This window comes from Centroberyx gerrardi, chromosome 18 (assembly GCF_048128805.1).
Source record: "Centroberyx gerrardi isolate f3 chromosome 18, fCenGer3.hap1.cur.20231027, whole genome shotgun sequence".
Lineage (NCBI taxonomy): Eukaryota > Metazoa > Chordata > Actinopteri > Beryciformes > Berycidae > Centroberyx > Centroberyx gerrardi.
The window spans coordinates 7,866,659-7,893,269 of record NC_136014.1 but is presented as its reverse complement, the minus strand read 5'-3'; the positions used below and the strand labels follow the sequence as shown (position 1 = coordinate 7,893,269).

Below are 26,611 nucleotides of genomic sequence, written 5' to 3'. Positions count from 1 at the left end.
TAATCAACACCGTCTCCCACAATGCTTTGGTGTGTGCTGTTTGCCCAGCCGTCGCTCCAACAATGCAGCTTTTAATGGTGCTGTGACTGGGAACCGAAAACGCGTAAACCCCGCAGGCTTGTCCCGGAGAGTATACTCATGCAAATTGCACATAGCAAAATGTTTACAGTTTGACAAACCTACTAGACGTCCGTGGCGCCGTTTGGGGACGTCCTGGAGTTTGATACTGGGTGAGTAGCTACCGAAGCTAACGTTGGTCTGCTAGTAGAGAGCAAATGCAGCTTGTTATGACCACTGCTGGCTAGCAGGCTAGCTAATTGGCCAGATGAGACATATGGCCCCTTGTGCCTTTTCCCCCTCAATCCCCTTTTCCTTCTTTAGCATATCCACAGCGCAGGCTTAAATTCCTTCATATGCTTTCCTGTCTTTTCGATGCGGGAATTCTACCTTTTGCAAATGCGAAAGCTAGCTAGTTTTATTAAAGACTTTGAGGCAGTTGTGCAGCTACTGAAAGTCGTGAGTGTGTTTTGCTTTGATCTCCACTGAGGCACACGTCAACCTAGCCGGTCTAGTTGTAGTCGGTGTGTTGCCGTGCTGTAGTCGGTACTGGGTTGCCACGGCTGCCTCTAGAAATGTTTGGAACCTGAACACAATTTAATATTTGGGCCCTTCTTCGGTTGTCAAACCCTAAACCCGATACGTGCCGTTCTCTTATGTATGGAGAGAATGGCACGCCAAATTCCATTCAAAAATATGCCAATTTAATGTTGTCTTGCATATCGGCAAGCATACCTACCCGGCAAAACATATTTTAAGGCCTTACGAGATTCACAAGGGTCTTCTGGTTAAATCGGCATACACTTAATTACAATTAAATCTCAGCTATTGTAAATGGTTAAATATGTTCGAACCTGCCCACCAATGTATTTTGGTCGAAGAAAAATTATGGGAATAACTGACGAACCAATTCTAAAAGTGGAATTTGTATTGAAGTAGGCTAAGTGCTGCTTGGTGTGTCGGATGTATGCAGAATTGAAGAGTGGCTCCCAACCATTCATAAAAGGTTTCAAGTCTTGTTGTCAGGTATGTACCTTTGCTGATAAGCAAGGCAGCAGTAAATTGACAGATTTTGAATGGAATTTGGCGTGTCATTGCTCACCATATGAGAGAACGGCACGTAGCGGTGCTATCAACCTCGGTCATACGCCAGCTTCACTGCTCTTCTCTATTATTTGTTAATGAACAATAATACAGTTGAAAATCATAAATTGGCATTGGCTGTAACAAAGAAGTCATTGTGATAAAACATTGCCATGTAGCCTAAACCATGTCCCCATACTCGAGTTGCTGCTGCCATGTTTTTAATGTCTTTGTGTTGGTCCACTGGGTTGTCTCGGCTATAGCCTAATGTGTGTTTAGCCATCCAGCTTGTTGAAAAACGTTTTGGTGAACTTGCCCTTTATAATATAGATAGGCCTATTAATGATATAGTTTCTGTAGGGGAAATCAACCAATGACTCATTTGACAGAAGAGCTGAGCACAGCCCTCTTTGACCTGTAGGTTTTCCCTACATCCTACATTGAGAATACCAGGAGGATGGGGTGAAAATATCATGCAAACCTAGTAGACTTTGCTCACATCTTCCCCAAGCATCCACAAGTCTGAACTCTTGCCCCCTCACCCCTGCCATCTGGGATATACCCCTGTAGCCATCATTAGGGCGAGGCTTAGCACGTCTGTGGGAACAGTGACCTTACTGAGAGTATGTTTCAGTAACCAGTAAATCAGTCCTCACTCACTTTTCTGAGCCCAGAGCCTAATTGAATTCCCACCTTACCAGAGTAGTTGGGTGAGATGCTCCTTGTCAATTCATTTGCCTCAGTCAGGCAATTGAACCATTGCACGATCTGAACATGTCTCTGCAATTTTGATCCATTTAGCCTATAAATTCCCATTCTGAACCTTTTTTTACTAGACTGGATCATTTTATCAAATAACATGACAATTCACATTTTCACATTCAAATTTTTTTTTCACACTTGTCATTGTTTCATTACATTTTGATAATTGATGTCTTTAATGTGTGAAACAAAGTGCAAAAAAAAAAAGTAGCTGAGCACGTACATGTGCAGTGTACTGATGTTTCAGAGGCAACAAAGAAGGCTTTCCTCCTGAGTGTTAAATCCCAAATGCTCACCTGCTATATAGAGGCAGCTAACGTGCAAAAGTGTCATTGCCTAATTTATAAAGGCCTATTTCACTACATGACCAATATTTGTCAGAATCCCTATGGCTATATTGGCTAATTAACTGAGCCTCTGTGTGAGATGTTGGGCAGCAGTGATCTCAGGCAGAGGTGTAAATTGTAGATATTTTTTAGATCAGTTGTTTCTCACCTAGTCTGCATTAAAGTCCCAGTCTTTGAGTGCAGCACGGCACTACTGGCTTCGTTTACAGAGAGATGTATTTATTTGGAGACATTTTTTTTCTCCCTCTGAAATTTATTATCAAAGCTGAAATTCAAGCACTGACAGTATGTGATTGTGAAGTCTGTAAACAGTGGAGCGAGAGAGACTTGTGTTATGAGTTATGATGGAAGTCAAACCACTTAAGACCTACACAAAATTAAGATGGTCATATAAATTATGGATTGTATCTTTAACCACCTAATTAATTTAAAGAAAGTTGGCCAAAACGGCCAGTGATATGATTTGATTTTTTCCCCCCCTCTTATGGTTTGACTGGACCACAGCACGCATTAATATGGAGCCCATGGGACGACATGTCTTTAACTGTGGACAAGGATATTGATCTTTTTCATAGGAACTTGATTGCTAGGCAGTCTCGAAATGATTTTTTTCTTGTGGTCACAAAGTAATCAACCGTTGCTGCAACCCGGGATAATGGCAAAATCAGCGTTTCATTATATGAAAAGGTGCTTGTAAATGTACTGCCCTCATTAAGCTTTTGGACACCTGCCTGATGCTGCAATATTCTGAGTTATCGTATGCGTAAAGGCCCCTGTCGTGGCCTCATTACTAGGTTTTGATCAATACAGAATATTTTGGCCTGATACAGATGTCGATAATCAGGGAGATCAAAAAAATAAATCCTGTATAGCTGCCAGACATTTCTTGTGGTTTCTTCAAACATCTGCTTGGAAATTAAACCTTAAATTTGGTTGTTGAGGATTAAATATAACCAGGTGCTACATTGAAAGTTAGTTTACCACTATATTCAACTTTTGCCTGTGTTAAGCATGTAGTGTTAAGTGTGAAAGCTCACTAAAACTGAAATCTGACAGTGATTGTGTCAACAGCCAGAGTTTAGCTCTAGGGGAAGAAAATTAGAATGAGCCAGAAGAGAAGTTACTTTTAACAACTCCCACTCACATGGATACATTGCTGTACACTTTTGGAGGAATAAATCTTAACAAAAACAGTATAAAATGGCAGCATGTCTGGATCAATCCACATAAGTATGCAGTTACAAATTAAGTGAAGAAGTCTCATACAACATTCTTCATCAGTGTTATCCTTGTAATAATGTCGTAATGTAATAATTTGTAATGTAAATGTAAACTGTAGCTTCTGTACCGCGAAGCAAGAAACAACAGAACACCTATTCTGTAATTTTATTTAGCTCACTGGGAGCTGTCCTGGACGTATGGAAAAATGTTTCTGAATGCCGACACTGGGTAGTGTGTGATTGCTCGTCTTCAGGTGTGTGACGTGACACCCCATCTTTACCCCGTCACAAAGTGTGAACACCTTCCCGACGGGATGGCAAACACACCAGTTGTTTAGTCTTTACTACTCATGTCAGGCAAGATTTGGACAGTCTTATAGTCTGACCTGGGCTTAATGTGACGGCAGTAAACTGCACACAGCTCGCTCATGTTTACCAGCCCGCCCGGTCTCTGATGCTTTATATCAAAGAATACCAAAGGGATGAGAGAGGAAAAGATGTAATGAGTGAGTCCAGCTTTCTCTGGACAGAGCGCTCACTTGCTGCTGTTTAGCAGACAGTAGTTCAGTTTGTCATTTCTTGTGGGTGGAGAAGACACCAGAATTTAATTTGGGCAAATGGTGTGAATCTACGGGGCCTCAATTAGTAGGGATGGGACGCTCTTCTCTATTGCAGCCCCACTTTGTGATTTGAGCTGATAAGATGAGTATATTTTCACATAAAAATCTTGCCTAGTGCAGCTTTAAAAGCAGTGGGTGAATTTGTCTGTGGCGTTGCACACTGAGACTTAGGCATTAATTGACATGTCCTTGCCATGTGTGCCCGGATGAATCACCGAACAGAGGTGCTGCCTCTTGCTTTGCATTCTGTCAAACTGTCCCGCTCCCATCTGAGAATGAGGTTCGGCTCTGCTTGACTGGCTGAATGTTCCCGGTATAGAGCGCGCTCTTCTACTCTAATGAACATCGGCTTTGTGAGACAGGGAAAGTTAGGCTAAGCTACATTAACCTAGGACGGCTTGTTCTGTATGTTATTGAATAACAGCAGGATGTTTTTTTTGCACTAGGCAAGAGAAAGATAAATGGCATGAATAAAATCTCTGACATGAACAGATGTAGCAGAGTGAACTCATTGCTGTTTGAGAGAGAGAATGCTGGGAAAAAAGAGAGGGAGAGCGATGGCAGCACTAGGCCTTCGTTTGGCAGAGTAGGCAAACAGCAGAGCTGCACGCCGCGCCTGCTAGTTGTAGCATTAGGATTTCTCAGTTAATTCATTTTCCCAGCAACACTTCCTCCCCAAATAGAATCCCCATTTGTCCACCTCTAGTGGGCCATAGTTATGTCGCTGTCAAGCACAAGGTAAGCATATATGACCAAAGCAGTTAAAAATAAACACCTTGTTGCGAGGCAAGAGTAAATATTTGACTGCCAGCCCATTCTGTTAAAGAAATCGCAGAACAGAACATGGCGTCCCGTGAACAGAGCACAGTCTCGCTCTCACAATGAAGCCATCACTTTTTTGCCCTCTGATTTTTTCCCTTCTTTTTTTTTCTCTTTGTCCTTTCCAGCGCCAGATAGCGTGACAATGGATCAATGCCCCCACGCAACGCTGCCAGTTGTTGTTATTGACATGCCGTAGCTCAAGCCCCGTTCATTCGTGAGGTTGAGCGGGCTCAACAGCACAATTTAACATAGTGTGAATGCCTATGTTAACACTCAGGTGCAATCTCTTTTGGGGTGGTATACCGCAATAATTCCCCCATGGCAGGGGCTAATCATCCTGGCTCGTCTCCCACAATCCATCAGTGTCTGGAGGACGAGGCTCGCGGGGTACTGGCAGCTGTTGTCAGGGGTTGAGTCAATCTGTTATGGTCGACGCCGGGCTGCGCAGGCTTGGAGGGGGAGAGGAAGAGCTCTCAGGAGGCCACAGCAAGCGGGGCTGCTGCCACTGCTGTGGCAAGATAACAAGAGGATTTATTTGTTAGGAGGACGGGCTTTCAGGGCCTGTGTGTTCACTTTTCTGCCTTACCCACTAACTGTTTCCTCTTTAGACGCTTGCAGGTTAAAGCCAGGTTTGCCCATGCATGACGAAAGGCGGAGGGATATACCTCAATACAAGAATAATAAAAAATAGTATTTACCACGATATGCTGAAAAAGTGGAACCAATGTTGCTCTAAATGCAACACAGAGACTTTTCCAGTCCCTGGCTCACTCGGTGTTGGTGCTAAATTATTCTGTTGACATGCTGGAGCGAATCTGGACCAACTGATTTGATTAACAACAAATTCAGCAAAAAACAAATGTTTAAAATGATTTGTGCCAGTATAAAGACCATTCCAAATTGACTTCAGTCTGTGAACATTACATTGATGTCTTAGCTGCATGTTTTATGTAGTGCCAGTTATAGATGAGGAATGGCCAATCTTGACAAAATAGACAATTTCACATCTACAAAGGACATGCCAGTGACAGTTAAGATATTGACACTTGCCACTAGCAGCAAAGTGGGATGCGTTTAAATTGGTCTTATCTAGGGAACAAGGGCAGTATTTTGTGGATTTAAATCACTTTTGAGTTTTATCCAGACTTAGGCTATTTTTCTGTGTGTGATTATCACGGCTCACAGACTAGTCCTATTTATGGATTTAGCCAAAATGTTGATGTTGCAGGGCTGGCACAGAGTGGTGTTGACGCTGGGAATGGGAATTGGCAGGGACCTCTCAATTAGAAACAGTCGTCAATGCTAATATTTGGGGTCGTAGTTCCATTTGTTGACTATTCTCAATGCATTGCTATTTACAATTTATTTGAGTGGATGTGGGGAAAAGAGCACAATAAATCATCTTTTTGAACCTTTTGCCTGTGACATTCCTAGAAGTCGTACTAGGTTGAGAAAATGTTACCTAAGGCGAGAATAGTCAAAACTAGGTGAGGGAATTGGGATTGGGTCACATAAAATCAGTCATTCTCTAAGTGGGGACTCGCACTTTCACTGTGATTTAATTAATGAGAAATTATCCCAACTGGAGAATGAATGAGAATGGTTATTCTAATCAGAAGTTTCAGTCTTGGCTATCTTCCTACGTACAGTCTAGACAGTTGTACAATTGAATACTAAATCAAACAAAAACAAAAATCCTCGCCATATGGGGTCCCTAGGACTAACTTATCAGATGCATGACAATGGGGCTAATGTGTGCCTATCTGTGGGTCCATGACATGAAAACGATTTGAGAAGCTTTAAAGCCCTCCATTGGCCCCTATGTTCATCTAAAAAGGACTGTGTTGGTCTGAAAGGAACTTTGAGAGAATTGTCTTTCCATTGATACTGAATATATGCTTATTGGATTGACTTTAGGACTTTAAGAATCAATTCAAAATGAGGAGATGTGGAAGTCCAGTGTGTACGTCTGCCTTTCCATACAGGCTACTTAGCTTGTGCTGTACACATATATAGACAGCCTGGATCTGGTGGACCCTCTGCCCTGGGGCACATCACTCAACTTCACCTTGGATATTGCTACAGTGAGAGAGAGAGAGAGAGAGAGAGATTTCTTTTGACACACGAGAGCCTCTGCTGCAGGGAGCTTGACATGTATTCAATCACTGAAGCAAGCCTCCGCTGTGGAATACAAAAAGACTCTTCATTTTTTTTTTTTTGCTGCCCTCATTCTTCTTCCTGCTTTGGACAAACTGTTGTAATGCTAAGCTGTTGGAAGTGCTTGCAGTTGTGACGGTTGGATTCACTTTGCTCCAGATAAAGCGTGATTATAGCCCAGTCGACTAATTAAGTTTGGCCCTGCCCTTCAAAATTGCGACACGGAGGCTTGTGAAATGTCCCCAGCTCTTGATTAATGAGAGGAATTTATTTTCACTTAGCACTGCACAACAGTAGCAAGGCTTGTTATTTGATCTACATCTGGGTGGAAAAATTAGTTGAATTTCTAGTTAAGGAGACAGTAGCAGGTAGATGGGAACAGAATTGCTTTAATCACTAAGTGCAATGAATATACAGGGATTTTGCTCGGTGACATTGGTGCAGAAATGTATTTTCAACTGAGAGGGCAGTGCAGTGAGTAATCAATACTGCATTGGTCCAGTGTACCATGAAGTTATATATCCTGGCTTATATGGACTCAGAACACTGTCTAAAAGTGAAGCAATGAATGCTAAGCCTTAAATCCATTACGTTTATGGTAAGAGATCTTGCTAAAGCAAGGCAGAGGTCCGTGATTGGAGTGAGGCAGCGATGAAGAAGAGCAATGCGTTTCAATTCAAATTGAAACGCATCCCATGTCATCTGCTGGCCTTGACTCTCATGCTGAGATATACAGCCGCTATCTGGAGCAGACAGATGTCTCCAGTGATTCAGAAGGATTGCTGCTGCTCACAGGCTAACTGGCCGTGAAGGAGGCAGTTCTCAAAATGAGTTGTTTGCTTTTTTTTTTTTTTTAGTGTCATAAATTTTTTAGGGAAATAGACTGGAACTGGATCTTTTTTTTGATGTCTGTGGCAGTTCATTTGCTGTGATTTTTCACCTCTGGTCAATTTGAAGCAAGGCTCTTTTTAAGATGTTCTCCCACACAGTGCCGTGCGTGCCAGCCTTACTTTTGAAGTAATTTTTTTCTCTTTATCATTATTGCTATTTTTTGCCAAATATCTGTCAGGATAGATGGTATAGAGCCATATTTGAGGCCCACGTTTCCCCCTGTGTAGTCTTCTTTCATCTCTCTAGTTAATTTACTGTGGTTTTTCACCTTTGATATAAAGTGTAGACGCACACAGTGCATGGCAACCACTGCTAGCTTTACAGTGAAGTTGATTTGAGTTTACTTTTCACAGTTTCACTTTTTTTTGTTGACTCGGTATGGACAGTGTACGATGGGCCTGTTTGTACTCTGTAGCCTAAATTCCCTCTCAGACTCCCCTGTCCTCTTTCCTCTCTGACTAACCTAATTATGCAGACTCTGATGGTTAGATGAGTACCGTGTGGCAGCCTGTAATTTGATTTTTGGTAATTAAAGGGTCAAATACCAGTTGTAATCGTCCAAGCCCAGAAATTCCCTGTAAAGACACTCAGCTTGACAATATAGTTGGTGCATCACACGGAACAGGGACGCACCAGAAAAGCATTTAAAAGGGACATTTTTACACATGGAATTTTAGATGGAATTTGATTTAGGTTAGTTGGATAGTTTTCTTCATTTGAACTTCAGTTTCCCAAAAATGCCTTGCTAGCATTGTTGGCATTCCACATTGAAAAGACTGATACATATATTGGGCCAATATTTGCCTTTCAATAAATAATGAATAACGGCCAGTCAGTGCTGCCTGGTGCCTACCACCGATTATGATGGAGGTGAGGATATGATTTTACTCAACCAGCCTCAGGAGTGGCAGTCTGGAAAACCTGTAGTGAAATCTGCCTCTCTGCCTACAGGAGCTGCTAACCCACCTAAGAGTTTCATTAGTATGGCTTTCAGTGGAGAGTGTTGGTGTCCCATGACGGTCTAAATGCTGTTTCAAAGGTTTTTCCACCCTGCCAAGAATAAAGGATTTCTGGGGGAAACACTGAGTCCTTGTCATTTTTTGGCATGAAAACAGTCGATTTTAAATATACAAGATATCAGCACAAAATATTGGCAAATGGCAGATTCAATCCAAAGTTATCAGTGTCTGAACTGCCTACTTAAATGCATATCGGTGGAACCCTAATTGAAAGCACGGGGTAGAACAAGCTGCAAGTTTTCAGCTAACTGTGTCCCATGGTTATAGGGAGGAGTGAGCGAACAATGCTAACTAACCATTTTTTGGGAAACTGAAGTGCATGTATATATAAATTTATGCCTACAGTGAGAGTTTCTGGTGAAGAAAAATAGCCAACTCAAATTCAAAATGTCAAAGTATCCCATAAGGTTTTTTTTCCCCCCTTGTCAGTTCAAGCTCATTAGATATGTGAGCTGTTCCGTGCTGAAAAATGGGGGAGTCCTGTGCGTCTGTATGTCTGGCCCGGCTCTAATTGGCTGTCACTTTCTCCATTGTCACCAGCGCTGCGCAACCCTCCGATGCCTCACTCCTGCATGGCAGCCTGTGACACGGCGGTTTTACAGCAGAAGCTTCAGTGACAGATTAACACCAGTTGCTATGCCAGTATGATACATTTTGTTTATCATCCCCCCAGCCCCTCAAACATATTGCCTCACTTGTCATTGTAGTGGTCGACGGATCCAGTCAGGTTGCCAGGCCTGTTTTTTGTTTTTTTTTAAATGTCACGAGTCACCTGAAAGCACGTTTCCTTGCCCGCATTTTAGATTTGATTTTATCTTGGCTTGTCTCTTTTTTTAAAAGGCGAACATGTGCAGTCCCACAAGGGCATGTACCTTTTTTGAATTGCTGTCCCGTGTAAGCTTGTCATATTGCGGGAGCTTTGGAGGTTGGAAGGCACCCAGGCCCATCTGTCATTATGAACGCATTCGCTCTCTCTTTCTCTCTCTCTTTCTCTCTCTCTCTCTGTCTGTTTATCTACATCTCTCTCTATCTTTCTGCCTCTGCCAAAGGGTGTTCAGTCTAGTTACGGACTTATAATACACATCACTCATAGAGAAGTCTTGTGCGATGTGATGTTTGTTACTAAATAGCTGAGTAGCTTAGGGTGGGTTTTTTTCTATCTGCCTCGATCTCCGGCTGTCTCTCTCTCACACTGTTCTGCGCACACAGAGGTTAATCAACACACACACACACACAGACATTTTGTGCTGAGTGGGAGGTGGTCCACACGGAGAGCAGTCTAATTGCTCCTGCGTTGGGTTGTCATCACACAGGAACTCTTGACGATCATAACGGCCTCATTGTCATCACTGCAGTGGTATTTGATAATAATGAGCAACAGCAGAAAGCAGCGCCCACCACCAAGGCTGGAAATTTTTCAGTGCCAATACAGGCTGGCTGCGGTATTTGAAATTTTATACCACTTTCCAAAACTGCACTTTGTTTACCTGTCTTTGCCACAAAGTAGATTATTTTCTCTAAATAGAATCAGACCATACTCAGTTGATTTGGTTAATGTCAGTACCCATAAACTAGAGGAAAATTTGAGTTCTCATCTTACATTTTCGGACTTTTCAGTACTTTTTTTATACTTTAAAACCGATATAGCTATCAAGAATAGCTGCAACATCTATAGTTTTTGTCTTTTCTATGCCAATACACAGTCCCACAGTCACCTCCGTAACGTACCGGGGAGAGAGGTCCTTGGGGCGGCCCAGCCAGCCTTCTGCAGATGAGCTATGATCCATGGCTGCAACAGCTGCTCCCTTCACAAAGTCCTATGATTGTGCCTTCCCCCTGCAGCTGCCTCCATCTTTTTTTTCCCCATCACCTCCACAGGGAATACCCTACCTCGAACTCATCCATGAAATCACAATTAATTATGGGAAGGGTAGTCTATGAGCACACTGAGCCAGAGTCCTCTTTGGGGGAGGGCATCAGGTAACTTGGAGTCCCAGCAGGCGTGATGGCCTGTGCCAGTTGCTGCAGTACGCTAGAATCGCATGCATTTGGATTTTCACCGCTCACATGCTGCGTTTTTCACTATACATAATGAGGTTTTTCATGGAAGTAGGGCTGCACACTATTGACAGACAAATCATGGGGGCGGCAGTAGACTAGAGATTAGAGAATCTAGACCCTGGTTCACATCTTCAGACCGGCTGGGAAAATCGGGGCAGGGAAAATCGGGGCAGGGAAACCCACTCCTCCTACCCTGGAGCAAGGCATTTAATCCCCCAACTGCTGCAATGGAGGTGCTCAGTGGCCGACAGTAGAAAACGACCCAGGTGTGAATGTGTGTAGCGGTTATTGTGAAGTAGGGCGTTGCAAAAAGAGTCATATTTCCTTGGAATTGTGTTTTTTTCCCCCCCAGAACATTGTGATTGGGATATGAATTGTGATGCACATTGGTACAGCTATTTCTGTGCGTTTAAAAGATAATCACAAAATTGTAGGCAAAGTAATTGAGAATGGTTATGGTTTTTGCAGGTTATGTAAAATGAAAAAATCTTCTATGATATGCAATTTGAACTGTAATCCAGGGATTCTGCACAGCACCAGAATAACTTATTAGGAAAGAAGCTGTCTGACAAATCAATTGCCGTAGTCAATATTGTGATTCTGGTATTATTTCGATTAATTGCGCAGCCATACCTGAAAGTACTGGAAGAGAGGCCTTGCAGTGGTCTGGAAACTTACTGTCATACTTATCACGAAGAGTTAGCTTTTTTTTCTTGAGACATTAAAAGAGAAATCAAAGAGCCATCTTCTGAATATTTCAGTCCTCTCAGTAGCTACCTCTTGGAGCCTTGCTACTCCGGGCCTTATTAAAAATACAAGCTGTGTGATCTTTCTGTCTGCCCTCAAATCCCTCAGTCCGTCTCGCTATCTGTCAAAAGCCCTGCCTCATAGGCAGCAAAAACGCCAAACAGCCTCACTCTGAACTCTGTAGCAGGATATTCCATTGCTCAGTACCTGCTGCTTTCACTAATGGACTAGCTAATGTCGCCGTTCCCTGTCTTCCCAGTTTGTTGATGAGACGGTACCCTTGAGTCTGGCTGATTTCAGTCAAGTACAAACCCGTTGTATTTGGATGTCACGTCTCTGTCTGCGTTCCCTGCTCCATTCTACAAGCACCTCAGGACTGCCTAAAAAAAAAAAGCCCTGCCAGTCTGCCGAGAGACTGTTCAAACATTTATACAAGCACTTGCCCTGCAATGTGTGGGAACCGGGAAGCAGAGCTCCCTTCCTCAGTCGGGCTCCAACCTCGGCACCTACTGCTGTTGACCTTTTGACTGCAGGCGAGGGCCTGTTGCGCAGACCTGTTAGATATTAATCACTAGATGAGCACAAAAATGCCATTCATTTCACACACTGTGCTCTTTGATCTGGGCTCGAACATGTATGAAGACCCGGATCCTGATTAATGCGTTTAAAATCCCCATTTAATACAGCCTATATGGCAGTTTATATAGCTCCAAATCAAATTAACTGAGACTACCAGGCTAACGCAGTCTGCTTTGTTCACAGGCAAGCCCAATAATCTGCTGACTAAGTCATTGCTTGCTCACCATGTAGAGCAAAAGGTTTTTATCTGGGTCATCAACTAGGCTGTGCCTCAGCTTCTCCTTTCCCCTGAGAAGAGCAAAGACCTCCAGATTTGAAAATGTTGCAGGATTTTGGCCTCCGAAATAGGGCTGGATAATATATCACATTTTTATTGATTTGCAATATGAATAATGGAATATTTATATCGCAAAGGCAGCAATATGGGCATTTTTTAAAATACAGTCAGTGGTAGCAAGAATGAGAAGGGTCTGGCGGACACACCGCCTTCAAGCCCTGAAATAATACAGAGATTGGTCATAATCTGTGGGGAGATATTCCCACAAACTATATCAAATTACATGAAAATGTAATGTAGACTTTAAAGTAAACTTTAAAAATTATACTGCAACTCGTATCGCAACTGCAATATTTGTCAAAATAATTACAATATGGTGCTTTGTCCTTATCATGCAGCCATTCTGTGAAATAGAGCAGGCTCAAGTTCCCTCATGCCATCACCCACTGGCTTCACAGATTATTGTTGATGCAGGCAGTTTAAGGTGAAGGCAAGGACGGGCATCTCAGTGCCTCTCCGTGAGTGTAATGCAGTGCATCTATTTTTTTTTTTTTCAACCCACTCTTTTACGCCTGTGCTGCCTTCCATCTAAAGCATACAAGTGCAAATGGCCGCCGCGGCAGCCTTTTAGGTGCTTAACACCAAACCGCCTCGCAGCACAGCGGTTGGTAATGATGGCATTATCATTGATCCTCGCAAAGTGACTTGCGGTGCGATCGATGCTTTCCTGTGTGTTTTCCATACAGACAGTATCCAGATTAAACCAAGTTCAGTGAAGAGAAGACATTCTGCAGATTAGAGAGATGCCACGGGTGGAGGGATTGAGATTGTGTCTCTGTCTCTACGTTGTTCTGTATCCCAGAAGCAGACATGGGCAGAGCTTTAAATCAGTGTGTTTATGGCCCCAGATTAGGCCTAGCAGCAGCGTTTGCCAGCATCTGTCTGCTATTACCCTTGGGACACTGGCAGCCCCGCAGCAATTAATCTGACTGTTGTGATGGTTGCCCCTCTGTCACTCAGCACCTCAGGCACACCGCCGAGCAGCAGGGCGGGGGTCAAGGTTCACAGGGTCACATACCCTGGGAGTTTTTACTGTGCGTAGGCCTGTAACTCGGCAGAAACTCCAGAAACCAGTCGCCAGATGTCATTCTCTAGGACCAGAGAAATGTTGGCTAATGTTAAACTGGGTCGCTATGTTTACTCATTTGACAGCGCAGAAAAATTGGCTGCAGCTGAACTAATGGATGGCACTGTCCATCAGCAGCCAATCGCGTACGAGCATCGCTGTATGTAACGCCTGTTGCCGCACCGTGATTGGCGCTACAGCTGACAATCAACAAGCTCCAATCGGCTATTGGACAGTAGCTCAGCAATGTGGTTGTTAGTGTTGTAAACGCAGAGGTATCAGCGTGCCAGCTGGCCTCACACTCAGTGCTGCTGGATAACACAACTCTATTTGACAAGGCTTATATGATTCAGGATGGCAATCGGAGGGAAATGTGTTTCAGGTGCTCTAAATAAGGTATTCTGGTGCTGTGCAGAAGCCCTGGCCTTCAAATCTAGTTGCATGTTGAAGAAAATCTTTGATTTCATTCAAACTAGGAAACTAATGAAAGTATTCAGTGTTTCATTTCCCCACACATATTTCAACCCCTTTTTGTTAAGTGACGAAAAGGAAAACATGTAGAAAGAGCTGTGTCTAAATATATCATAAGTCATATAGAAATTGCAGTAGTCAGCAGAAAACACGCAATGTCAGGGCTCGACAGCAACATTTTTTCATAGGTGCACGTGCTTCTAATTTAAAAAACTTAGCACAGAAAGAAATTTAGGGGCGCACATACAAATTAACAGTACGTTTCCTTTTCTACAATGGACAGGCATTTCGCAATTCATTTGTGAATGCTATACTGAGTCAGTATTGCCCTTTGCGTGTGTGTGTGACAGATAACGCCATTGGCCTCCTTGTAGCTGCCACCAGTGGTTGCTTTTCTTTCACCAGGTACAAGTCACGGCACTGTATGTGTTTCCTTCAGATGTGTTTAACAACTGTGTCTCCTCAAATGGGGGTTCCCCTTCACAACAGAAGAGTTGCCTGCCACCTTCAAATTGGCCTTGTAGTTGTACTTGCAAGTTCTTGACAAACTCTAACCAGTGGAACATCTTTTGCCACTTCTTTTTGTTTTTTTTATCAATATCGTGCAGCCCGACAGGATGTAATGTTTAGGCAAGATGAGATCATGCGCTTGTCATGTGACTGTTGTCTGTGAGAGTTGCCGTATGCAGACTGATAGCCAATGTTACGGCCAGTACCTCTCCTCTCCCTAACACTCAGCAGGAAAGCATACACACACACAAGGGCCATATTGCAAGATGCTCTATTAGGTGGGGGAAAAAAACAGAATTCTCTGCCCACTCATCCCTTTGACACTAAATCTCCAAATCACCACAAGGCTTTTAGTAATCTCCGCATATTGGCAATGCCAGTCAGATGGAGTCAGCGGGGGGAATTCCTGTTTTTCCTGGCACAGAACGAGTGAAAGATGGCTTTTTTTTCTATTATGTTTGTATCGGAGATGGTATCTTGCTGAGATATGATCTAACCGGGCAGCAGTGAAAGTGTTACTACTGCAGAGGGTCGGATTCACCAGTAGTCCAATGAATAATACTTTCATCGGGACACAGAATTTCTGGCTCATCAAGAAAGCTGTTCTGTCGCCAAGGTAAACACCAACTCCCACTTTGCCTTTGGTCTCTGCGGCTGTGTCACTCTAAACTGTACTGCTTTATCAAGACTCTGTGTTGTGGGTTTAGTAATGTATGTGATAAAGGCTATTTGGCACTTAGCCTATCTGTTGACGTCCTCAGGGTATGTGTTATGGCGTGATAACTTGAGCTCAGAAAGCCGACTGCCTGTTTGTCAGTGGTGCTGAAATTTACTTTATGCTCCTGATTTAGGTGTCTGTCTGAAAAGTTTGCCCCTGTTTGAGGATAGCTAACTTGCAAAATTGTTTTTGGTTTTGTACTCTGTAGACTGTATCTGTCCACATGTCAATCATGCCTCCTAAAGCCACCTTTTAACAATATCCGCACACTGAAATTGCAGCTCTGAGGTTTTTATTGCATTTTTTTTTTTACGTTTTCTAATATTTGCTAACCCTGCAGTTCCTTGCATATGGTGAAAATGAGCTCAGGAGAAGACGTCTTTTAAGTTATTTATGCACTGATGGGCAGTAAGGAACACAAGCCCTTTATATTTTTAAAGCCCACCTCCAGCGACCTCACGAACATTTTGAAAGGTTTCAAACAAGCCTTGCAGAAAAACATCAGCTTACAAGGCAAAATAGGAGTAACAACTGATTTCAGGCAGTGGAAGAAGGAGCAGCAGGTTTCCTTTGTGTGCACCTGAGCCTTATTTTGATCTGGACTGGTGGAGATAATCCTACATCACTTTTTGAGATGGACTGTTATCAGTGAAGCTCAGTAATTTGAGGCAGTGATGAGGTCAGGATACGGGAGGTACGGGAGGAGGCCTTTTAATGAGGATTGTGGGAGGAGGTGTTGGCTTGCCTACTATGTGTCAGCAGTTTTTCAGTAAGGGCTTTCTCTCCTTTGTGTTTTGCTCTTTTTATCAGGCTTGGATAGAGAGGAAATTCAAAGAAAGAGAAAACTATCCCCTTGTATTCTGCAGTCCACTGATCAGTTTTTCCTGGAGTTGGCAATCACCCACAGAATGTAGGTTTCTTAGTGAAAAACAGGATGAGCTTCGGTATCTTGCTGTATAAAGAGACCTTTACAGTGGCTGATTGTGGAGGGTCAGACTATAATATATGCTAATGTGCACCTTACCTCAATGCCCTGCCAGCTCACACTTGGCAGCCTGCATCCTTTCACCTTCTGTGCTTCTGTGATGACAAACTAGCCTGTCCTAATGAATGCAATTAAAATAACTCGCCAACATGTAGGCTGCAGAAAGGGTTGTAGCTAATGGGTTTGCTTTGCTTAATGTGTTTTTGACTCATGAATAGACATTTTAATTTCATGGCCACAGAATTTTACAGCAGGAATCTTATTCTCAGTCATCATTTTTGAGAAGTGCATGTCAGATTTTGAGATATTCACCATGGAAAGCTGGGACTATTTTTTTGTGGGACACCACCTTGAATAATTTATTGACAATGATTTAATGTAAGATAACCTAAGCAAAACATCTGTTTGGGATGTTGGGATCTTTTATAGATGTTTATTTAATCATTATCACTCATCTGTGTATTGTTTCTGTTCATCTCTCCCCCAGGTCCCTGTATTAAGGAGGAGGAGATTTTGGAGACCTTATCTCTAGAAGAATCAGTGTCCAGAATATGAGCACATCCCAGTTAGAAGCAACTGGCCCACCAAGCTATCCCACTGACCTGTGAGCAGCCATGCCCTCCCTGCATCACCCGTCGAGGGGCACCCCTCCCCAGATGCGGGACTGTGTTCTGACATAGATTTGGCATATAGCTAAACCTCACCATAGAGATGGCATTAGCTTGTTTAGACTATGACATATTATCAGAATACAGGTGAGGCGGACCCTCTATTCAGTACCCACAGGCCCCTTAAGAGGAAATAAACAGCCTCAGATGACCTTTACGGAAGGACAAAGCTAGACACCGGCTCTGATGATTTAGTATCCCTTTGCCTTGACGAGGTCATATCATGGCTGCTGCTGATCCCCATAGCAACGGTTCCTTGGTGGGGCGAGGAGCAGACTGAGAGAGTCAACGATGCAGCGTAACGGTGGCGGGGTGGGTGCCAGCGGCCAGCCATGGGTGTTGCGCCGCGTGCGCCTCACCTGGCTCAGTTTCATGCTCTTCTTCATCTTGGTCTTCTTCCCACTCATCGCCCACTACTACCTCACGACCATCGACGAGGCCGGGGGTCCCGACAAGCGCATCTTTGGGCCGCGGCCCGGCGGCGAGCTGTGCGAGGCCAAACATGTGCAAGACCTGTGCCGCATCCGAGAGTCAGTCAGCGAGGAGCTACTGCAGCTGGAGGCCAAGAGGCAGGAACTGAACGGGGAGATCGCCCGGCTCAACCTGCGCATCGAGGCCTGCAAGCGCAGCATCGACAGCGCCAAGCAGGATCTGCTGCAGCTAAAGAATGTCATCAGCCAGACAGAGCACTCCTATAAGGAGCTAATGGCCCAGAATCAGCCCAAACTGTCGCTGCCTGTCAGGCTGCTGCCAGACAAGGATGATCCAGGCCTGCCCCCACCCAAGTCTGCCCGCACCTGCCGCCTGCGCTCCTGCTTTGACTACGCCCGTTGCCCTCTTACCTCTGGGTTTCCTGTGTATGTCTACGACACGGGCTCCTATCCCTGGGGGGAGTATCTTGACCCGTTGGTGAAGCAGGCTTTTGTAGCATCAGTGAAGAGCAACATTTACATAACTGATAACCCCAGCATCGCCTGTCTGTATGTGGTGCTGGTAGGGGAGCTGCAGGAGTTCCCGTCCTCCCCACTGCCGTCTCCCTCAGAGCTGGAGAAGCAACTGAAGGCCCTTCCTTACTGGAGGTCTGATGGACACAACCATGTACTGGTGCACCTCTCTAGGAAATCCATGACACAGAACTTCCTGTACAATGTGAGCACAGGACGGGCAGCGGTGGCCCAGTCCACCTTCCTGGAACAGCAGTACCGCGAAGGCTTTGACTTGGTTGTGTCCCCGCTGGTTCACGCCCTCTCAGAACCCAACTTCCTGGAAGTGCCCCCCCAGGTTCCTGTAAAGAGGAAATACCTGTTCACCTTCCAGGGGGAGAGGGTGGAGTCACTGAGGAGCAGCTTGCAGGAGGCCCCGCCTCAGTCGTTTGAGGAGGAGATGGAAGGAGACCCGCCGGCCGACTACGATGACCGCATTATCGGCACCCTAAAGGCCGTACAGGACAGCCACCTGGATCAGGTGCTGGTGGAGTTCACCTGCAAGAACCCTCGGCCAAGCTTGGCCACAGAGTGGGCCCTGTGCGGGGAGAGAGAGGACCGGTTGGAGGTCCTCAAGGCTTCCACATTTGCCTTGGTGATTGCTCCAGGAGATGGGCAGCTGGTGGCCTCAGCAGGCTGTGGGATGAGGCTGTTTGAGGCCCTAGAGGTAGGGGCCATTCCAGTGGTGTTGGGAGACCACTCCAGGCTTCCTTACCACCAGCTCATCCATTGGAGTGAAGCTACCATTATAGTCCCGAAACCCCGCATCACAGAGCTACACTTCCTGCTGCGTAGCCTATCGGACAACGACCTGTTGGCCATGAGACGGCAGGGCCGCTTTCTGTGGGAGACTTACTTCTCCACCTCAGAGAATGTTCTCAATACCATCCTCGCCAGCGTCAGAACCAGCATCCAGGTTCCTGCTGCACCCATCAGAGAAGAGCCTGCCCAGGAGATTCCTCACAAAGCAGGGAAGTTGGCAGGAACTGATGCCAACCTGGCTGACAATGGAGATCTGGACCTGGGTCCTGTCGAGACAGAGCCTCCCTACGCCTCTCCGCGCTTCCTCCGCAACTTCACCTACACGGCTGCGGACACGTACAGAGCATGGAACCGTGCCCCAGGACCTTTCCACCTGTTCCCCCACACTCCTCTGGACCCCGTGCTGCCCTCCGAGGCCAAGTTCCTTGGCTCGGGTACAGGTTTCAGGCCCATCGGCGGAGGTACGGGAGGCTCGGGGAAGGAGTTCCAGGCGGCACTAGGTGGGAACGTACCCCGGGAGCAGTTTACCGTGGTCATGCTGACGTATGAGAGGGAAGAGGTGCTGATGAACTCCCTGGAGAGGCTCAACGGGCTGCCGTACCTCAACAAGGTAGTGGTGGTGTGGAACTCCCCCAAGCCTCCTTCAGATGACCTGCTATGGCCAGACATCGGCCTGCCTATTGTGGTGAGTGCTGCTGCAGAAAACTGGTTGATTTCTAAAGTAAGGAATGGAATCTCCATCTCACTCTCTCTGAAATACAAATAGAGTAACCTGTTATTTTCCGCCGTCTCAGAGGCGGTGTGAAGTGCATTACATTCAGTTGATTGGATCAGCTCTCCCTTTTCTCTTTGAAGCTGTCCTTACAACTCTGCAGGCAGCCAGACAAATTATAGCAACTTAAATAAAAAGGACGTGAAAAACTATGATGCCCATGAATCATAAAAGATGTGCTTTTGAATTAAGCCTGAAAAATAAAATATTCACCTAGCTCAAATTCACACCCTCAGCCTGTGAAAGACACTTGCTGGGCAAATGATGAGCTGTGAGGCTATAACGTAACGGCAATAATATGTTTTTGAGGTTTCTTTTTAGTAAACTTTTTTGATACTTACACATATGTAGTTAAGCTCAAACTGCATTATCTTGTAGAATTCTCACTCGAATCAATGTTTTGTTTGTGAGGGTCTAGAGAGATGTGAATTGACGGTTTAAGTCCATTATGACTGTATTACTATAAATGGCACATCCCATTGTACTCTTATGTCTAAAAACGTAAAGTAGGAGTAGAAATATTTCTAAAATTGCTCAGGTAGAAGTATCAAATACTAAAAGTAGCATTATTCAAAAAAATCTTTTCTAAAAAGTAGTCGAGTACTTTAACTAGAGTAGCCTTAACTAGTTACTCTCCACCTCTGAAAACTACCCCTGGTCTCAAAAAGGCTTGTCTGAAATGCCTCGTCCCGCCCCTGCAGGTTGTCCGCACAGAGAAGAACAGCCTCAACAACCGCTTCCTACCCTGGGACGCCGTGGAAACCGAGGCCATCCTGTCCATCGACGATGATGCTCATCTCCGCCATGATGAGATCATGTTTGGGTTCAGGTCAGTGATGGTGACAGACGGCATCGGGTTCTAGGGCTTTATCTGTACAAGAAAAGGTTCCTAGACACAAATTTTATGGTGACCGTCAGCAGTTGATCTTAATGTCAAAATCTGAGGACTGCAATGAAAACTAAAATGTGTCATTATCCAAGGTGTGAATGCCATAGATATAATTTCCTATTTTTTTTGTGGCCTGTAGTTCTTTGGCTTTTTGTTCGCACATACGGACAGATTCCATTCTCAAATGTTTCCACTGCACAGTAAACACAGTCCTATTGGGCGGAAAATGGGATATGATTGTTTTTTTCTCTGAGGCTGTGCTGTTGACACAGTTTATTGTAGTTCACTGTGAAGAGAGTCGGAAGAAGGGAAAATTTATCTCCCATTAGAAGTGAGTGTCTCCAAAACCCCCTGAAAAATCACATCCCTGAAGAAAAAAAAAAACTGCACTTAATCAACCGGAGAAAATAAAAGGGAGACTTATTGTAGACATTATGTATTCATGATTCATCTGCTTATGCTTTCGTAACTTGAACGTGAAGGCTGTGTTTAAACCAATTAAACGATCAAGTACGCTCTTAGGCTTTGCGAGAGTCGTCTGAGGCCTGCTGCTGTTGCGGCGTGTCTGGGCAGGCAGAAATGGGCCGTGTGCGCACGAGGTCATTTGTCATGAGTTATCTCCGGCTCCCCCAGAATTACCCAGGAATGTTTTGTCACCTCCACTCTCTCCGCAGAGCAAAATCATGTAGCATCCGAGTAAGTGTTAGCTCTCAAAGTGGCCTGATAGGAGCTCACTTGAGATGTTCGAGTGCTCTTTTGAGATTTCTTTGCGTCTTCGCTGTCAGGTAGGAATTCCAAGCATCTCATCTGATAAATTGAGAGGCTTGCCTTTCTTTTCCTCCAAGATTGTCTTGTAGCGACTCTGGCTATGTGTAAATGTGAATATCTTGTCTGTGCCAAGAACCAGATTTTGGTGTTGGATCTCTGGATTTGTCATATACTGAACAGAATACAACAGAATAGATCCTTAATTGGTCCCTAGAGGGAAATGGTTGCCAGACGGCTAGTATTGATGACAAGTTGAAACAGATGGACGTCCAAGTTGTAAACGGGTGACATACTGTATGTCCAGACACACTTGCAATCGAAACAAATGGCCGCAATAAGAAAGTCAGCCATAAAAAACAATTATCAATCTGAATCAGTCTAAATTGATTGATTGAACATGAGGAATTCTGTCCTGACTTTCTCCATTTGGCCGTGTCTCGCAGAGTGTGGCGCGAGGCCAGAGATCGCATCGTGGGTTTCCCCGGGAGGTTTCATGCCTGGGACGTCAACCACCAGTCCTGGCTGTACAACTCCAACTACTCCTGCGAGCTCTCCATGGTGCTGACTGGAGCCGCCTTCTTCCACAAGGTCAGACCCTGACACACACACACACCCCAACCCTCCATCCCAACAAAGTCTTTCAGAGCCTGTACATCTCCCTTTTTGAGTTGAAAACAGTTCTGCAATTCACCTTTTTGCTTCCTCATACCTTTTACTTCCCCGCGTTTGCTCCACCATCCTTCACCCCCCGTCCCGGTTGCTCATGTTCCCCTTTGCGTTTGTCTTCTTGCAGTACTACGCCTACCTGTACTCCTACGTGATGCCCCAGGCCATCAGGGACATGGTGGACGAGTACATCAACTGCGAGGACATCGCCATGAACTTCCTGGTCTCTCACATCACCCGCAAACCACCCATCAAGGTCAGTGTAGCGGCGCGACAGAGCGCGCCGTCTGGCTGTGCTTACCGCAGCATTGGTACGCTTTGTATCTCCCCCAGGCCTTATGTATTTATATTTCTGCCCACTTAGCCTCGCCATTACTCAAACTGACACGTCCAATATTCTGTACAAATTATAAATCAAAACACAAGATTGAATTGGTGCGCCGTGCCTGATTTTTCTCCTGGATTTTTATTGGTGGGACATTTATTACCAGAGCGCATATTTATGACTAGACAAATAATTATAGCAATCAAGCCAGGGAAGCCGTCGGAACAGAAATGCCATTGCAGGCCTCAGTTTAAGTTCTTTTTGATTTAGTGGCATGTTAATATTCAGGGGTGTTTCAGAGGGGAATTAAGGACGGCTTTGATAGAGTGTGTTGCATGACAGCAATTCCCTGCTAGAAGCAAGCCATGTGAATAATGAATGTGGGGTAAGTTTGAATGCGGAGTAGGACTGGGCGGTATAACGAAAATTTACCGAAACCGACGCTATGAATCTTTTACCAACCTAATTTTCCACATGATGGTATGTTCAGTAACTGCATTCCTCCAGTGCTGCCTAGTGCGTGTGCTCCTTTAATTTAAAGCTGCTACCAGTAGAATGTGAAACTTGATGACTTTGGCAACCCTTCGAGTCCCTTAGTGGAAGGGGTGAAAAGACGACTCGCCAATTGTTCCCTCCTCTGCAGACTGCAAAGAGAATATGGTGAGGTGAAACTGCCACAATGCAAACTGAATAATAGAACTGAAATAAATACAAAATAAACGTGCAAGTTATTTTTCCCACGGTCCTAATAAGTGGCAGAAGACTGAAATTGTTTACTATGTGCCATCGGTCTTTACGCATCCCTGCTGTTGAGTGAATTAATTCCTGTAAACACTTTTGGAGATGTGGTTTTCATCCAACAGCAACTGTGTGCTGTGTATTGAAAAATACATTTCTAAGTAAATATCACAGATTGTCAAACTCTCTCTCTCTTTCCATCTTAGGTAACGTCTCGCTGGACTTTCCGTTGTCCCGGCTGCCCTCAGGCCCTCTCACACGACGACTCGCACTTCCACGAGCGCCACAAGTGCATCAACTTCTTCGTCAAGGTGTACGGCTACATGCCGCTGCTGTACACACAGTTTCGAGTGGACTCGGTGCTGTTTAAGACTCGTTTGCCCCACGATAAGACCAAGTGCTTCAAGTTCATCTAGCGTCGGGGGCGGAGCGGCCCAGCAAAGAGCCAAAAGCAGGGTGGACGGAAGGACTGGCAGCATGTAAAGAGGAGGAGTTCCCACTGCTAGTGCGGATGAGGAAGGATGGATGGAGGGACCGCTGGATGAACGCACGGAAGGTTTGGTTAGAGGTTTGGGGTTGACGGACATGTTACCCTCAAAAGCTGTGGCTCGCGCTCCAATCCGCAACTCAACTGGAAATGCCAATGGAGTGGAAGCTGAGAGAGACCGCTGCCAACAAAATAAGCCTTTTCAGTGGATGTTACTATCCCCCTTTTTCATGTTCTTCAATCATGCTCCATCATCAACCACTACAGATGTCATTTGCACCACTTAACGGCCCGCTGAGGAAAGAGGCTGGTTGTACACGGTGTACAGAAACTCTCCAGGCTAAACTCTACCTGACAATGGAGCTAACGGTTACTGAGTGACTGACAGACACGGCGTCAGATCGTGTCAGGCCTCGCATCCGGTTGAACCGACTGACAGATATTTCAATTGGGAGAACAAACGCAAGGGCAAGGGCATATGGTTGCCATTGCACTCCTTCCCCCCCCTCCCCCATTTTACAATTACAAACTGTACTTTAATCTTGTATATGAAACATGAGAGCACTGATGGTCAGAAGTATTTTATTGAACAAACTCTTTTTTTTTTAATTGTGTCGTTTAAATGTGTAAATCTCTATGTGGAACGAACATTTTTCCAGAACCTCTGCCTGTGGGAGATCAGACACAGACGTGTTAGTCTGAGAACAAGACAGGACACCAAGACTGAAGAGCAAAACTGGTTGGCCCGATCATGTGTTTATTAGAATGTCAAGCAGCCATGGGGAAGGTCACTTCAATGGTCACCATAATGCCTCAAATTAGTCATGAAAACCAGCCACCATTTTGTCGTTTTGTTAAGCTTATAGACGCTACACTCTTGATGAGTTTTAAAAATGGCAAATGTTTTTTTTTATTCTAGAGGGTGCTTAGCAATGTTTCCTAACTGGTCACAAGTTGAAGAATTATGCTTAACTGTAATAATATTGACCAATGACCGGTTACAGTGTCCCTTACTGAAGTGCAACAAACATGTTTTCCACTTTATGGCCAAGTCACAAAGTCAAAAATCACTACATCTGCCAAAACCAATAATCAACAAAAATTGTTTTTTCTTATCCAATTCAGGTTAGGATTAGGCATAAAGTCTCCAGTGAGGTTAAGTGTAGAATTAGGATTGTGGTAAAAATTTTTAGTTAACAAGTATGACAAGTTCCAGCTTTTGGGCCAGAAAGTAACGACCAATAAACATCAAGCTATCAATATGGTGGCAGATTTTCCCACTTTCCCACTTTCCCACTTCAAACAGAAACGTCTCTTTACGGTGTCGCCGTACTGGTTTCATTTTTTTACCATTGCTTGATGAATGTTTTCTTTGCCAAATAGGTACGATACTTGCTGATTTCCAGCACAATTTGCGAGGTGCACAGTGTGAATGCTTGTTAAAGGGATGCAGTCTGGTACGCCCACCTCCACTCTGCATGGTACTTTACCAGGAGTCAGTCCATTGGAGCCCACACCATCATGTATTATAGTTCCAACGTCCCTTATTTGACCTTGTCGGACTCAATTCCCTTAATTTGACCAGAGGATTAACCGAAAAAAAATAGAGACAGAAGTCTAGGACTATTTTTTTTTCTGTGAGGTTCTAAATGTGAGGCTGCTTTTATGAAACAAAAACTCCCGTAAGCCCATGGTTTCTGTATATTTATTGAATATATTATTAAAAAAGAAAAAATAATTTCCAGAACTGAGGCTGTCTTCTCAAGGGGGGAATAACGTTAAAACAGATAATGACACATGCAATAAAATGAAGTGGACATTGTGGTTCATTATCTCAAATAGCAAAGATACCCCAACCTGATTGAGCCCTCTGTGTGTCTCATTGAAATGCCAAGGAAAACCAGCGCGTGCCACTGAACGCTTGAGGTGAAACACTGTACTGACCTCAGAGCAGCACTTGGGGAGGGTGAGCTGGTTGTTAGATAAACCATCCTGTACCCAGAATGTCACAGGTTCAACCCCTGCAGCAGCAGCCACACCCATTGAAGTGTCATTGAGGTCAAATCTCTACCTGTTCCAGGTGGCTGCTCCTGCAGTCTGACCCCCTCCAGTGAAATATACGCATGCATCTTTGTGTGTGCATATGTATGCATCTCAGAGGGACATGTGAAGAGACAAAATCCTAATTACGCTGGTGTAATATGGCAGTAGAGGGGCTGGCAATGTAATGTAAATGTAGTCTTTGTGCTCGTGCTGCGCCAGAGTTCAAAAACCAGCCTTAGCCTTTGTGGATGAGCCTGGCTCTGTCAACATGCAATAACCCCACCCCACCCACCCCACCCGCTCACATCTCAGCACTTTTATTGGAGCTGCAGGGGCCTCATAATCATCTGACTGACTCTAAACCTGTCCTCGGGGCAGGGAATCGGGTCAGCCGGTGTCACAGGTGGTATTTTGGAAGTAATACCCCCCAGTTCCTCCCCTCCCCTGGTTTCCCCCCTCCAAGAGCTGTGGCACAGCTGGTTTTCCGTGGCTCGGTGCAGGAAAAAGGCCCTGGAAGGCCCCAGTCGCTCTGCGAGGTGTTAGGAGTTGTGAAACTATGTGCTCCTGGGCCTGATCCACGACCGTGGGTGAGGCTCCAGCCACCTGCAGCGCTGCCTGCGCCGCACCAGACTGACAGCTGATGACAGCGTCAAACATACCGTTGAAGGCCAGATGAATGGAAAATAAAAACTCAACGTTGTTAAAAACATTCGCTCTGACTCATGTCCTTATTCTTTTGCAAAACATATTCCAGCACTTTGATTAGCATTGTCCTTTTATCATAATGTTGATCTGATATCGAACTTGCAGCAACTTGAAATTAGAACCCTGGATCATTCATTCAGCATAGTTGTGATCTATCCAGAGTTGCAGTCACCATGAGCCTCATTTATAAATGTTTCTTAAGCACAAATGTTGTGCTTACAACCCATTGCACACCCTAAAGTTGTGATGAAAGAATTTCAATGATTTCATCCCCCTTTTCTGCTACCAAAAGTTAAACTTTAGTTGTTTCCTGTGGCACAGATGCTAGACATCTGTTTTTCATCACGTTCTCT

At 44.7% G+C, this 26,611-nt stretch overlaps 1 protein-coding gene across 2 annotated transcripts; it reads left to right on the top strand.

Annotated features, from left to right (window-relative positions):
• The first annotated feature begins 102 nt into the window (after positions 1-102).
• extl3 (exostosin-like glycosyltransferase 3) lies at positions 103-26,262 on the top strand. 2 transcript variants are annotated; one of them, XM_078290040.1, is made up of 6 exons: positions 103-230; positions 16,940-19,550; positions 20,339-20,466; positions 21,738-21,882; positions 22,088-22,216; positions 23,230-26,262. In XM_078290040.1, the coding sequence occupies exons 2-6, from the start codon at positions 17,412-17,414 to the stop codon at positions 23,437-23,439; spliced, it is 2,751 nt and encodes a 916-aa protein (XP_078146166.1). In that variant the 5' UTR covers positions 103-230; positions 16,940-17,411; the 3' UTR covers positions 23,440-26,262. The 2 variants fall into 2 exon arrangements, with proteins under 2 accessions (XP_078146166.1, XP_071763079.2); XM_071906978.2 differs by lacking the exon at positions 103-230 and adding an exon at positions 15,327-15,365.
• The last annotated feature ends 349 nt before the right edge of the window (positions 26,263-26,611 follow it).